We start from the raw sequence: 15,392 nt of genomic DNA on the forward strand, positions 1-15,392 counted from the left end.
CCTCCCACCAGCTGTGCCTGGTCAAGTGCCTACCTATTACCCATAGCTTCCCTGGTAGCTCAGATGCTAAAGAATCTGCCTTCAATGCAGGAGACCCCGCTTCGAACCCTGAGTCGGGAAGATCCCCTGGAAAAGGAAATGGCAACCCACTCCAGTATTCTTGCCTGGGAAATCCCATGAACAGAGGAGCCTGGCAGGCTACAGTCCATAGGGTTGCAAAGAGTTGGGAATGATTTAGCGACAAAACAACAAGGCCCAGCTGAGGTGTTGCTTTTCTGGCGTCTCCCTATTCATTCTGCCCTGAGTTAACTGTGCGTGCCTCAGTCTCCCCCAATACTCACTAAGCTGGAGCGGGCGGGTGTCCTCCTTTGATCTCCTGCTGGGATGGGCCCAGTTTCCTGTACTGGCAGGTGCTCAGTATACACACTGAACTGAAAGGCAACTGCCTGGGGCGAGATCAGGGCCGAGGGAGAGTTGGGAGTCATCAGCCAAGCCTTAGTGGTTGGAATCAGAAAAGGCAGACTTCCTGTTCACTTCCTCCTGGAAGAATTCACCCTGCCGGGAGGACAGAAGGTCATCCCAGGCACACACCATGCACTTAGTAAATACAGGTTTAAAAATATAGGACATTCATACCCAGGTAACTCTGATCACCTATTTATGATAGCTGTTTATAGTGAGAGCTTGGGGCTTCCCAGGTGGCGCTGGTGGCAAAGCACCCGCCTGCCAGGGAAGGAGTCGTAAGAGACTAGGGTTTGATCCCTGCGTCAGGAAGATTCCACAGAGGAGGCATGGCAACCCACTCCAGTATTCTTGTCTGGAGAATCCCCGTGGACAGAGGGTCTGGCGGGCTACAGCCCATGGGACCTCAAAGGGTGAGATACGACTGAAGTGACTTAGCACGCAGGCAACTCAGATCACCCTATTTATAATGATATCAGTTCCCACAAGCTGAGTATGAAGTCTCCTCTCACAAAGACCAGTTTTGGATGCAGACTTCTAGAGGATTCCACACTTCTAGTGGATATAATTGTTTAATTATTAAGAAAAGAGCTTACTTGTAAAGGCCAAACAGTTACACGACTTAGTCCTCCTTGGAAGTCTTATAGGGTCACTCAAATAGCTCTTGCATGTAATACTTTAACGAGTGCGGGTGCAACCTCATTGACCCATCACCTCACCTTTGTTTGCACTATCAAATACTCAGGACGGTGCCAAGGACGACTGAATTCTTTGGGTCGATCACAGTCGCAACAGGATGGGCGCACATTTCGCTCTTTCGGGTACGAGGGGATGCGGGTGCCTTTCCAGGCCAGCTGCGCGAAAGGAAGAGAAGCCGTGCCTGACTGAGGTGCGTTAGGCAGACCACCCACCAGGGCGGTGCCAAGTCCCAGCCAGGGCCGCATCTCCTCAACTTCACTGAAGACGCGGCGGGGCTTCCCCCTGGCCCGCTAGTCTGCGCGGCGCTCTGCTCTCGCGCCTAGCGGGGCAGCGCACCGCAGGCGCGCAGCGCTCTTCACGCGCAGTCCTCCCGCCCGGTATCCCGCCCGCTGCCTCCGGGCCCCGCCCGCCCCGCCCTGGGACCCACGACCGGCTGATCCGATTGGCCGAGCGCAGCGGGGGCGGGCCCGGGGCGCCCCGGGAGGCCGGGGCTTGGGGGCAAAGGCGGCGGAGGGGCTGACCTGGCGCACCCGGAGGGCTGGGTGCCGCGCGCCCCCGCAGACCCGACTGAAGCGCCGGGGCCGGCTCAGGATGAGGACGCGCTGGGCAGCCCCTCGCCGTGCGGCGGAGCTGCTCATGCTGCTCCTTCCGGGCTTCGGGCTGGTGGAGCCCTCTGACCGCTCAGGTAACCGCGGGCGCGTCCGCGGGCCGGCCGGCTAGGGACCTCGACGGCGCCGGGTCGGCCGACTGTCCTTGATTCGGGTTCGGCTGCGCGCCGGGGTCCTGTCACCTCTGCTGGGCAAGTGAGCGGAAGGGAGGTGCGGGGAGAAGGCGTTCCGTTACCCTCCGGTGTCCTGGAGGAGCACGGGGTGGGCCGAGGAGGCGCAGGGCTTTTCTCGTGCGGGGGGCCTGGCGTCCACCGTAGGGGAGGCACCCAGGGTGTTTTCTGAACGAGTCTCCCGCGCCTTCCTCGTCCTCTCCTCTCAAATCTTGCTTCGCTGGGGTTTAGGGCTTCTCAACAGCCCCCTCAGCCCTCACCCACCTCACGCCGCATCCCGCCGTCGCGGCCCTCCTGCGCCCCTTGCCGTCTTGGCCACGCAGTGTCAAGAGGAGCTTCCCACCCACAGCGCCGGAGTGAAACAGCGAGTCTCTGACTTCAGTCTGCTCGTGGTGCCCGTCAAAAAGCCATGTCTCCTACAGTGACTGTGGCAAGACTGAGACGATGCCCTCCCGCAGTGCCTCGAGCGGCGACTCTTTCTTCTAATTGGCTTATCGGGCTCCAAACGTTCACCCCAACCCCCACCCCAGAGGTCGAAGTTCCCCCAGTGGAGCCCAGGTTGCTTGCCCAGAGACCTCTTGCCTCTCACTTGAGAAGCAGGAAGAGGAGCAGCCACCCTTCGCTGATGCTCTGAGTAGTGCCTGCCCCACCCCCACCCCTTGGCAGCACCTGAAGTTTGCTTTTAATCTCTCTTTCTGTCTTGGCAAAGGTGTGCTGAGGACTTTGTTTCTTAGTCTGGCTGCTTCACAGACAATTAGTGAGCTGTCCCCACCTACCACTTCTGTCATCTTGTCAGAATGAGGAAGTAGAAGATAGTCAAGGGAGTTTTTGAAAACCTTCAGTTTGCTTATGGTATTTACTTTCTTTGCAGTTAAACTGAGTTACTGTCTGATTGTTCAGATCATGAGTAGCATCATCTTATATATGTTAAGAACATTATCGCTGATCTTGTTTTGATTCACCCTTCTGCATTCTTCTTTCGGAGAAGGCAATGGCACCCCACTCCAGTACTCTTGCCTGGAAAATCCCATGGACGGAGGAGCCTGGTAGGCTGCAGTCCATGGGGTCGCTAAGAGTCGGACAGGACTGAGCGACTTCACTTTCACTTTTCACTTTCATGCATTGGAGAAGGAAATGGCAACCCACTCCAGTGTTCTTGCCTGGAGAATCCCAGGGACGGGGGAGCCTGGTGGGCTGCCGTCCATGGGGTCGCACAGAGTCGGACACGACTGAAGCGACTTAGCAGCAGCAGCAGCATTCTTCTTTGATCCCCCATATTGGAAACTACCAAAAGGCCTTTATTGCTGTGAGAACTCTCTTCTGCCTGTCCCCTTAATCCAGGGAGAAAATGATCAAGGCAGCAGCTAACTGTAATGGAAACACACTAGCCTTTCAATCGCTAAACTTGGCTTCCACGTGCATTTGCCTTATTTTATCTCTTTTGTCTCCCCATAGAACTCAAGATTTTCTTAATTTCTGCAATCTCTGCAATTCCTGGCCTCTCTCATCAACCAAGAGCAAAGATCACTAACTTAATGCTATTCTTCTTGCAGGAGGTCCTCAAAGGTGTTTGTTTTCCTGCATCCTTCCCCACCTTGAGCACCTGCTCTGGTCAGACTTGTGGCCCTATTGAGGGAAGCACTGGGATTTTGAAAGCTCAGCCATTTGGGTAGCTTGTTTGGCACTATGTCAGCTTCATGATGCTGGTGATGGTGTGTGCTTCATCACATGTATGCAGCTAGGTTTGTGCAGGCGGTCTCCAATACTCAGATGCAGAGGAAGTACTTCTGTGTCCTTGGGAGGATGCCAATTGCTTAGTTAGCTTTTTTGCCTCCTGGGAGGACTAGCAGCTTGAAGTACACTAATTCTTCAGAGACTCCTGAGGTTTTCATCAGCCCACACCACCCAATCTGAACTCCATGACTTTCTGACTCCTAGTACATTGCTCTGGACCCAACCATCACTTTAGTACTGTTTTTGAACTGGCAAATCCAGACTTCTGGGTCTCTCCTAGTGTACACTCTACACATATAGTAGCAGCTCCACAAAATGCTTAACAGTGTGGGCTCAGGAAGTTCCCCTGAAACTTAAAAAGTTGCAATCTTCATCCTTCTTGCCTTCCCAAACCATCTCCTCTCCATGTGTCTGTGGGTTACAAAATGTTGAGGTCCAGTTTCCCTTTGGAATGTGCAAAGCTCTTTGGTTTCGGTCTTGTAACTCAGGAGTTACTTAAGAATCAGACAATAAGAAAGAGCTTTCCTGTGATGGTCTAACAATTCATTTTCAATTTATGATAATGCTATGTAGCTATTTCCTATTAAACATCAGTAGAATGTTTATATAAAATGAAACATTTTAAAAAGTGCTCTGGGGATGATGAGGTGATGAGTCTTCTTTTCATCAACCTCTGTCTTTTAGACTTGTCTCAATATTGTATTTGTAGGTAAATATTAAAATTCCCTTTAGGGCAAGTATAACGTGAATAAGATGCAATATAAGGCTATCAGATGCAATATAAGGCTATCAGTAGAGAATCTGTTTTATAAATTGCTCTGTAATCACCATTTCAAAGTGTAATACGTTTCTGATATATTTCATATACCCTTATTTAACAAATTTTTAAAATTATTTTCACATTTTTCGGACCTCCCCCACCCCAACCTACTTTCCCAATAGGGTCACAAGATTGGAGCAGAGTGAACAGCTTCTTTGTAAGGTTAAAGAAAGATATGAGGAACTATCATGAGACTACAAGACTCTCCCTTGGTTATATATTATGTATGAATGCTTACACATTATATATGAAGGCTAATTACAAGTTTCTTTAAATCATATCAATAATTAATGTATTAGCTAAGTGATCACTATAGGTGTCAAGCGTTGATATTACATATGTGGTTATAAGATAGATTTAGAATGAGACAAGTATCTACAATCATAGCTGTTAGAAGCTTGGAAACTCCTTTTCAACATAGCTACTCCACACCTCTCCTATAGTCTTTCAGAATTTCTACAACCTTGGTAAATTCATGGGTGTCCTAGAAGTTAAACGTATATTAAATGAAAGTGAGAGTATTAGTCACTCAGTCATGTCTGACTCATGGAACCCTCTCCTGTAGTCCATGGAATTCTCCAGGCACGAATACTGGAGTGGGGAGCCATTCCCTTCTCCAGGGAATCTTCCCGACCTGGGGATTGAACCTGGATCTCCTACATTGCAGGTGGATTCTTTACTGGTTGAGTTACCAAGGAAGCAAGTGGGAAAGGGTAAAATTTTTTTCTCTTCCAGAGTACTTATAAGGCAGCACTGTCACCTAAGTGCACATGCCCAATACAGATGGAATTCACATGACCTGAAATGCTCCTGGCATGATGTAATAAAGTTGTGGACATCTATTCAAGAACGATACGCAGTGAACTTAGCAGAGCCCTGTAAAGCCTGCAAGGCTCGGAAAACTGAATTAGTGGAAGCATAGAGTGTTAGCACTGGAAGTAACTTAAAGATTTTTATACTCTACTGCTTTCATCTCACATTTGGGGATAAGAAGACCCTGGGGAGGTTAGCTGAATTCCCCCAGGTGTCCCAGCTAACTAGAAACAGAGGCAGAGCTTCAGTCTAGGACCCTAACTCCTTATTCTTCTGCTCTCACCACTGTTCTAAGCGCTGTAGCTAATCCACTGGATTCTGCAAAGGCAGCTTGGAAAATCTTGGGTCAAAGAGCACAGAGCAAAGTGCCCAGGAAGGAGAGCAGGGAGATTACAGAGCAGGAGAGGGGAAGATCCAGAGGGGGTGCACTGCCCACTCTCCCGCAGAAGCCGACTTCTTTGTTTTTTGCTACAGTACCTGATACTTTGGAGTGCAAGAGAGGTGAGAGGGAATAGATTGGCAAAGAGTTACATCACGGTCTGATAATCTTCTGAGATAATATGTTTTCCTTTTTTTTTTTTTTTGGCTAACTGTCTGCCCAAACTGTGTCTGTAAGATAGGGAACAGCAGAGTGATGTCAAAGAAGAATGAGGGATGGAAGCTGCTATTCAAACAGATCTAACTGCAACACTAGGCAGTATTTTAAAATAGCAACTTGAAAGTGGAAATAGCTTAAGGTTTTAAATGATTTTGTTCTTGCTGTTCCTGTTGTTTCACTTGGTGCTGCTACTGCTATTTAAAACAAGCAAAAATTCTGTCCGAAGTTCAAACTGGAATTGAACTTAATCATATAGGTGTTATTTGCATAGTGAAATTTCCCCTCCAGTCCTTAGTATAAGAATTTTTAACTCTGCAAGCCTATGAATTATTATTAGAAAAGGTGTTTAGTGTTAGTAAAACCACTGAATGTGACGCTGGCATCAAAATGAAAGTACCTTGTAGGAACTAAAATTTTACAGCTCCTTCTCCAAAACCCTTTGGTTCATTGACAAAGATTGCTTACGTTTGTCTCAGCTGCTTCAGGTCATCGACATGTCCTGTGCTATACCTTCACAAAATGTTTCTTTGTAAAAGCACTGACCAAATGGTACTATTGTAATTTGCTATAACAGATGTGACTCTTGCTCTACAGACTCAGGTGTGCAAGAAACAGTGTACTATTTTATTTCCATAAAATCAAGTTAAATTTTATTCTGAAGTCCTATTCTACCAGGTTAACAGAAATTCAGTTTCTGTCACTTCTGAGGTCTTCCCCAGCTCATACAAAACTGCCCAGGGAACACTCAGGGAGATTCCACCCTTTGCTCAGCTCATGCTGGTTACTTGTGAATTTCCCTTGTCCAAACCTACTGGGTCTTGAATTCTGTGAATCAGGTGGCTCCTGGAGCTCAGGTTTTACCTCCCTGGGTGATCCAGATGGTCAGTCCCCACATCCCCTCCCCAGAGGCTTCCTGTTGCCTCCTGGAGGTGACAGTGGAGCTAGCCACAGGTCCCTACACTCAGAACCCAGACCTCCATTGCCTCTTATCCCTTTATCCCACTTTTCTACCCTGTCTCCTCTCAGACACATTAATGTCATGCAACAGTTACCTTGCTGAAGTAGCCGAAGTGCAATCAGGACAGAATTGTAAGCTCAGGATATTTTTCATTGACTACAGGCTACTTATCTAAAGAAGCTCTAAGGAGCTTCTTCATCTCATTAAATAAGGAGGAGATCTCACTGAATGACAATAACAAATATGTATACTATTCTAAGTGTTTTGCATGTATGAGCTCCTTTTATCCTCACATCCACCCTGTGAAGTACTGTTTTACAAAGGAGAAAGCTGATGCACAGCAGGTAAATGACGCCCTGATCACACGGTCAATAACAGCAGAGCAAACTATTAATATAAAGCCAAGCAAACTGGCCCCAGAGCCCACGCTGTTAATCCTACACTGAACTGCCTCTCTGGCCACCACTGTCCTCCAACCTTGTATGGAATAGTACAGTTTATACAGCTGGGAGGATGTTAACAGTCTGGGGGTGCTCAGACTCACTCTCCTTAGCAAGCAGGGCCAAGGCACATCGGCCACATAATTCAGAATCCTGAAATGTCTTTTCTGCCTGTCTTGTCTCAGGTAATGATCCATTCACCATCGTCAATGAAAACACAGGCAAGTGCATCACGCCACTGAATGACTGGATAGTGGCAAAGGACTGCGACGAAACCAAGGACATGTTGTGGAAGTGGGTGTCCCAGCATCGGCTCTTTCATTTGCAGTCCCAAAAGTGTCTTGGCCTAGATATTACCAAACCCACAGATTCCTTGAGAATGTTTAGCTGCGACTACAATGCCATGCTGTGGTGGAAATGTGAGCATCACTCTCTCTACGGGGCTGCCCAGTACCAGTTGGCTCTGAAAGGTGGACACGCCATAGCAAGTACAAATTCATCAGATGTCTGGAAGAAAGGAGGCTCAGAGGAAAACTTGTGTGCCCAGCCTTACCATGGTGAGTACTGGAGAGAGACTCTGACTTACTGCTGTATTTGGTGCAAGTGGCCTTGAACGTGTACCTCTGATCACACTTGGAGTCATACACTGGTGAGTCAAGTGAACAGGCCTCTAGTTCCAGGCACTGAGTAGTAACATTGAGCTGCTTCTATGAGGTCAGTGCTATTTGCCCACTTTCACAGGAAAGGGTAGGAGAAATTAGATGCCTTGTCAGAGGTCTCACAGCTATTCTGCAGCACCCGGGAGTTTGAAATCTCTCTGATGCCTGAGCATATGTACTTTCTATGATTATATCCTGAATTCCAGAGAAAAGAAAATGTTAGAGTAACTGGAAGTCCCCTACACAGGATAAAAGTCAAATAACCTAATAAGGTTGACCTATTCTAAGTTAAAAATGAAGAAGAAGAAAGAGGGGGAAAAAAAAAGGAAATGAATTTTTTTCTTGTCTGCAGATTTGGATGTAATGGAAAAACTTTGAGAGTATTATGTGGCTTTATTTTTTATTTTGGCATGGCTATCACACTGTAATTATGATTAAGTATTATAAGAGTGGACTTTTTCCTCAGTTGCCTCCAAAATAAGTATATGAATACAAATCTTCCTCTAGTTACAATGTTGTTTTGTCCCAATAAACCCATCAAAAATTGAAAATATCGTAAGTTGAAAATGCATTTAATACACTTGTAATGAATATCATAACTTAGCCTGGCCTGCCTTAAATGTGCTCAGAATGCTTATATTAGCCTACAGTTGGGAAAAGCCACCTAAAACCAAGCCTGGCCTATTTTATAATAACACGTTGAATACCTCTTGCAGTTTATTGAATACGGTACTGAAAGTGAAAAACAGAATGGTTATGTGTCAGTTGTTTCCCCTCGTGACTGTGTGGCTGACTGGGAGCTGTGGCTGCTGCTGCCCAGCATCAGAGAGAGGACTGTACCATGTATTGGTAGCCCAGGAAAAGATCAAAATTCAAAGTGCAGTTTCACTGACTAGGTATCACTTTCATACTATCACAAAGTCAAAAAGTTGTATGTCATACCATCGTATGTCTGGAACGGTCTGCTTTGCCTTTGGGTGCACTGATCATGAACTTTGAGTCTATAATGAATAGACTAGAGACATCAACTTTGAGTCTATAATGAATAGACATTCGGTTATAATGAATTTTTGAGTTTAAAAAGAAAGAGTAGATTTATCTTTTAAACCTCCAAATGTAAATTAGCTCTCACGCAAGCAAATCTTTTTCCATTATGTTGCTCTAAATTATATCAAATGTTGAATGTGTGGGTATCTATACACATTTATATATGTTTCATTAAATTATCTTTGTCTTAATTATTATCTCATGTGTGCTCTTCTTTGTAAATTTACATAGCTTTACAGAGATTTTTTTCCTCTTCTTTCAAGCTAAATTTGGCCTCCCATCTTTTTTGTACCTGAACGGGTTTTTCTCCTGGAGGAACCACCTCTTTCCATTTCCTAGTGAGGGTGCAGCAGCTTCCGAGATGTCAGGTTCTGCTGTTATGGGAAATGTCAGAGAATCAGAGATGGGGTTTTCCTTTTCTTCAGTCCTTGACCCTTGAGTAGTTGAAAAGTCTGCTTCTGTTAGCCACCTTCCTCCTAACCTTAGAAAGCAATTGCTTTTTGGATACCACTTTAAAAATGGCAAGCTTAAATTTTGTGCTATAAAGCCTTTCTCTCACTTGGCAGCCAAGAGAAAACATGGAACCATGCAAATTGCCTTTTAAACTGGATTTAACTTGTTTCATTATATTTGTTCAAAGATCAGAAACAATAATTTTCTTGGCCTGGCTCCTTCTGTCTTCTGCTCCTAACTGAGGGACACAGTTGTAATTATAAATTCCCTCAGTCCCCCAGATGCCTTCATTTCAATATAACTAGTTTTCGTTATAATCCTATGTGTTTTATTTTACACATTTATGCTTTTCTGAGAAGGGGGCTCACATGCTTTACACGGCTGCCAAAGTTATCAGTGGCACAAAAATGGTTAAAAACCCACCTAGGGCATCACCCCAGAGAAAGCTGAACAGTGCTCACCAGCAAGAGCCCACAGGCTGTATTTGACCTTACCAAATACAGTATTTTAAACACTAAACATCCAACTAAGAAACTTAGAAATTCCTAAGACAAGATGCATGTAGTCCTGACTTATCAGCCTATATCTTGAGTTTTCATTTACACTGACGCCAGGGCCAAACTTGCCTCTTCTCTATTCCTCTCCAGGTGACTGGTACCATCCAAGTTGCATGTCAGAAGTCTACAAGTCACCCTAGAGTTCCTCTGCTCTTCTCTCCCACCATTCAAATGTAGTCAAATGTTAAGTCCTGGCAGTTTTACTCTTTTAAAATTTTGTAGTCCCTTCCTGTTCTTGGGTTGGAGACTGATGTCTTAAGTTAGAGACTTTCTCTAGATGTGCTCTCTCAAACTTCTCATATTGGACCCCACCCATCCTTGTCTAATTGTACAGAATAAGAAAGATAAGATACCAGAGTCCAACAAAGCGAAGTTCAAGGTAACCCAGCTTGTTACGGCAAAAACCAGGATGACACTCCCCAAATAAAGCTTCTTTACTTTTCCCTGGCTTCTGCTATATATATATTTTTTTACTTCTAATATAAAAACGTTTCTCTGTCATTATGTTCTGGGTTGCCTCTCTCCTCACCCCCGTCCTGTGTGAGCCATGCTCCTCTCAGAAAAAATTTTCACTGTGTAAATTTGATGAATTAATTGCTCTTGACTGGCATCCACATATGCATTTATATCATTAAGATATCTTGGCCTCACTAGCATGCCTCAAGTTTTGAATGTTTGGTGAATCACGCAGAGGAAGTAGACTGTCAGTGGTGGGGAACCTGTAGAAGTGTCTGAATTCTAAGCAACTTAGAAGTCTGCCAAGCTCTTTAAATATCGAAGCTGTTTTTTCCTTTTGCTACCAAAGAAGTTAACGTTAGTTTTCTATGTAAGCATTTCATCTCATAGATGTGTGCCTATTGCAGAGTAAGCTGTGGTTTTAAGGCTGTCATCATCGGAAATTCATACATTCAAAGGGTATCTTAGGAAAGCCTGTCTCTCTCGGGAGATCCTTAGGACTTAAGAGGTCCAATAACATCAAAGAATGTGTAAGAATAAAAGTCTTAGTGAATAATTAGCATAATTTAGCTGCTGCTGTGTGGTGGTTGTTATATGCTTATCATTCTTCAAAATGTATTGTGAACAGGAGAGCTTTTTAACTGAAGCCCAGCTTTGAGCTATGACGCTAACTTGAAGCCCGAGAAGGCAGCCGTTGATATCACACGTTGTCTTTATGTGTCAAGGACTCAAGGAGAGAGCCAGTTCTGATCCCTGTCACAGCTGAATGACTAAATGTTTCACTTAACGACTCTGCAAAAATGGGGATTTCACAAACAAGTGTAATACTTGTCCCACTGATCTTGTGGGCTTGTGGGAAAGAGCAAGTGACAGCACTTTTACAAGTTTGAAAAAAAAAAACCCTCATGATTCTACAAATCATAGTCATTGTGCTCATGGGCTGTCCTTTTAAGTGCTGTGATATGGGAAGAGAAATCAGTCATGTGCTATTGGGAGTTTTGTTATGGTTAAAAATAAAAGGTAGATAAGGTCAAATTGCTCTTTAACCAAAGTATACTGTTCAAAACCATTTATATGTCAGAAAACAAAACCAAAATCCTTAAAAGATTGTAAAAACATCTACATTATTTTCCTGTACTGCTGCTTAATACATTCTAAACTGTTAAGCCTCACATTTCAGTTAAACAAGCAATTGAGAATAATAAAGAAGTGGAATCAAATTCTATCTTAAACACCCTTTTAAGCAAATCTATGAGACATTTTGAGGGACCCAACTAGCATGGTAAATGATGATAAAATCTGATTATTATCCTCTACCTATCAACCATGGTTTTAAACAAATTATGGAAAAAGGTGACCGAAATAGTTATAGGGTTAGCTGTTCTATAAGATACCTCTCCAAAGGAACTGTTACCAACATAAGTATTTAGCACTTCTTCTAGCATTTCCAGGTATATTTGAGGTTGGAATTGTTTTTCAGTTCCTCTCCATGTACCAGGGAAAAATTGTTAACAGGAAAGGCTAGTTCTGCTACCTTGCTGGCCACCAACTGGTTCCATGACTGCCCTGCTGACTCTGGTTCTTCTTTCATAACCTGAATTACCACGTCCTATCCCTCTCCAAGAGACTGCTGAGAAACTCAGCAGCCTTTTCTCCTACTTCCTCAAAACCCTCAGCTTTGATTCCACCACCAGTCTGCAACAATGGAGCTGTTTGTGCACCTCTCCAACTCCACATTTGGTTTCAAAGCCCGCACCCAGCCTCAGTGATTCCAAGGCATTTTGCTGGCCTCACTCTTACTAAAGGAAATAGAATTTAGGTTTCCTCTCAAGCAGACACCCCTTTTGGTGACTCTCTGCCATCCAGAGTGGTCAGTTTATCCTTATGTTATAAAGTCAGGATCTTTTAGCTCCTCATCACATCACAATAAATGAAGCTGTACCTGATCATCTCACCGAATGTCATGAACAACCCTATGAGCCTGTATCATTACTCCTAATTTTCAAATGCAGAAACTGAGACTGATAGAGGTTGGAGAGCTTGCCCACAGCCACACAGTTGGTCAGTGAGGGAGCCAACATCCATGCTCTGAATTGCCACATGGTGCAGCCCACCTAGATACTGGGTTCTCATAAGTATGAAAACATCTTTCAAAACGGTTTTAGAAGGTAGTTAACTAAAGCTGATTATCTAGTTTTTAACTCTTCTTTCCTCCACTTTCTCTCCAACCCACAGAAATCTATACTAGAGATGGGAACTCTTTTGGGAGACCTTGTGAATTTCCCTTCTTAGTTAATGGGACCTGGCATCATGAGTGCATTTTTGATGGAGATCGCAGTGGGCCATGGTGTGCAACCACCTTAAATTATGAATATGATCAGAAGTGGGGCATCTGCTTACAACCAGGTATGTATGGGCTGGTAAACTTTGTAGGTGGAAAGAAAAGGATACTGTTCCTATGTGGAAAAGGGGAGAGGGAAGAGTCCATGATTACTCAAAAATGACAGCAACAGATATCCTAGAGAAGGAGTGTAAATTTGAGGAAAGACAGGGAAGTTGTGTATAGCTAAGAACTTACTTTTATAAGTGAGCCAGGAAGAGAACCAAGACAGGATGCTGTCACTGAAGGCAGATGATGAGGAAGTCTGCTGTACCACGGATACTTCAGGAAGAAGACCAGGCCACTTCCTGGCTATTGCCAGGAGCAGTCAGGAAATTGCTACTGGCCTTAATAGAGCAGTTTCAAAATTAAGAAATATTTTTTAATGGGCAATAAGTTAAAAGCATCAACAGTAAATAGGAAAAAGCTCCAGTAATAGTAATGGTTATTACTTATAGTAGCAATAGTTATCTCTTGGCCCTGCCAAGTATCAGGTGCTATTCTAAGTACTTAACTTTTATTAACTCATTTACTCTATACACAGTTTTATAAGGTAGGTACTATTATTTATTCTCATTTTGTTGTTGTTGCTAAGTCCTGTCAGACTGTTTTGTGACCCCATAGACTATAGCCCTCCAAGTTCCTCTGTTCATGGAATTTTCCAGGAAAGAGTACTGGAGTTGGTTGCTTTTCCTTCTCCAGTTGATATTCCCGACCCAAGGGTGGAACTTGGCTCTCATGCATTGGCAGGTGGATTCTTTACCACCAAGACATCTGGGAAGCCCATGTCCCCATATTACAGATGAGCAAAGTGAGGCACAGGAGAGTTAAATCAATTGCCTAAGGTTACATAGATAATAAATTTCAGAGCTAGGATTCAAATTCAGCTCTGGTGTCCTTGCCTCAAACAACTACATTATCCTGCCTTGTTCAGTAGCCAGTCTGATGAAATTAGTAATGCTGATCTCTCCTTAACAGAAGCTGAGCTTCAAAATGTAGAGTCCTAAGCAAATTGAAAAGATTATGTCAAGCCAATCATTCTCAAACTTCAGGTTGTAACAGAATTATTTTGAGAGTTTGTTACAATATAGATTTCTGGGACCAACCTCCAGAAATTGTAATTTGGTAGATTTTGAATGGTATCCAAAACTTTGCAGTCTAGTGAGTTCCCAGATGATGCTGATGATAGTCTGGGGACCACACTTTAAGAATTACTTTTCTGGGTAGAGGCAAAGGCTTTTCAGCACTGAGAACTTACTGAAAGATAAAAAGCCAATATTTACTCCACCTATAATTGATGACAGGCACCAATTGTATTTCAGTCTTACCATAGTCTGGATCGTGGGCTTCCCCAGCAGCTCTGTGGTAAAGAATCTGCCTGTAATGCAGGGGCCATAGGAGACACAGGTTTGATCCCTGAGTCGGGAAGATCCCTTGGAGGAGGGCACCCATTCCAGTATTCTTGTCTGGAGAATCATGGACAGAGGAGCCTGGCGGTCTACAGTTCTTAGGGTTAGCAAAGAGTTGGACATGACTGAAGCGACTTAGCCTAGCACAGAGTCTAGATCAGAAACTTTAGGGATTGTGCAGAGGCTTAGACCTTATTCAGAGCAAACCCTCATTTCTCAGGTAAAAAGTGGCAGACCTAGATTGATGAAATAGCCTGTCAGTGTCAGACCATATTTGTGTGGAGCCTGGTAGATCTCCCAGGATTCTGACCTTCATTTCCCAGTGTGTTCCACCTTGTTCCACCTTGTTCATTCCCCATCCCATTCCACCTTGCTGCCTTGACTGACGTGTGTCTTGGTGCCTTTAGCCTACTTTGGATGAAAGAGCGGGTTGTCAGTGCATTCATGTGCCTCCCTTTCTACAGAAGTGAGATTGTGAGTTTCTCAAATCTGAGGACTGCTAAACCATAGAGGTTGTATTTTATAGCAAATGATACATTGCCATCCTGCTGAAATCTTCCAGAATTACAAGTGTTTTGCCTTAGTGATAAAAAAGAACCTTTCGGTAATGCACTTGCAAATCCACCTACTTTCTTTTTACCAAATGTCACTTCTACTGTGGTTTAGGACATTCAGAAGTGGCTGAAGGGGCAGTGTATGCCATTCAGAAGATCAACAACACCAGAGTTAGACAACTGTACTCTGGTTATAGCTCTGCTGCTAATGTCCCTAGATCCTTGTTCCTGTCTGTGAAATGAAGACATTACACACAATGATCTCTAAGGGACCTTCCCACTTGAGGGTCCATAAGTATAACTGGTTATGGGAGACCCTTTGGAAGAACCCATGTGAAGCCAGGGATACACTTAATGTAAGCTCTGTTGGGTTTTCCTTCTTGTTGGGAGCACATGGAGGCCCTGAGTATATTTTTGAACTAGTTGTATCAAGACCTGCATATCTGTCCTGGAAAGAGCTTGAAGGTTCTTTGTCTGAAGTTATGCATGTTCTTTAGATATTTGTTGAAGAAAAATGATGTTCACATTGTACATGTATATTTATATATACATATATATATAGTCTTCCCAGGTGG

The 15,392-nt window shown here is 44.2% G+C and overlaps 1 protein-coding gene across 4 annotated transcripts in view; it reads left to right on the forward strand.

Moving 5' to 3' along the window:
* Positions 1 to 1,661: 1,661 nt before the first annotated feature.
* The window catches only part of LOC101109941 (lymphocyte antigen 75), a 120,891-nt gene continuing 107,160 nt past the window's right edge, over positions 1,662 to 15,392 (forward strand). For all 4 annotated transcript variants that reach the window (XR_006058954.1, XM_042244906.2, XM_042244907.2 and 1 more), the window contains exons 1-3: positions 1,662 to 1,846; positions 7,488 to 7,859; positions 12,710 to 12,880. Coding sequence is in view for 3 of the 4 variants with exons in the window: in XM_042244906.2 (XP_042100840.1) it covers positions 1,753 to 1,846; positions 7,488 to 7,859; positions 12,710 to 12,880 (637 nt within the window). In the remaining variant the exon portion in view is untranslated. The remainder of the gene's footprint in view (positions 1,847 to 7,487; positions 7,860 to 12,709; positions 12,881 to 15,392) is intronic.

This window comes from Ovis aries, chromosome 2 (assembly GCF_016772045.2).
Source record: "Ovis aries strain OAR_USU_Benz2616 breed Rambouillet chromosome 2, ARS-UI_Ramb_v3.0, whole genome shotgun sequence".
NCBI classification, from domain to species: Eukaryota; Metazoa; Chordata; class Mammalia; order Artiodactyla; family Bovidae; genus Ovis; species Ovis aries.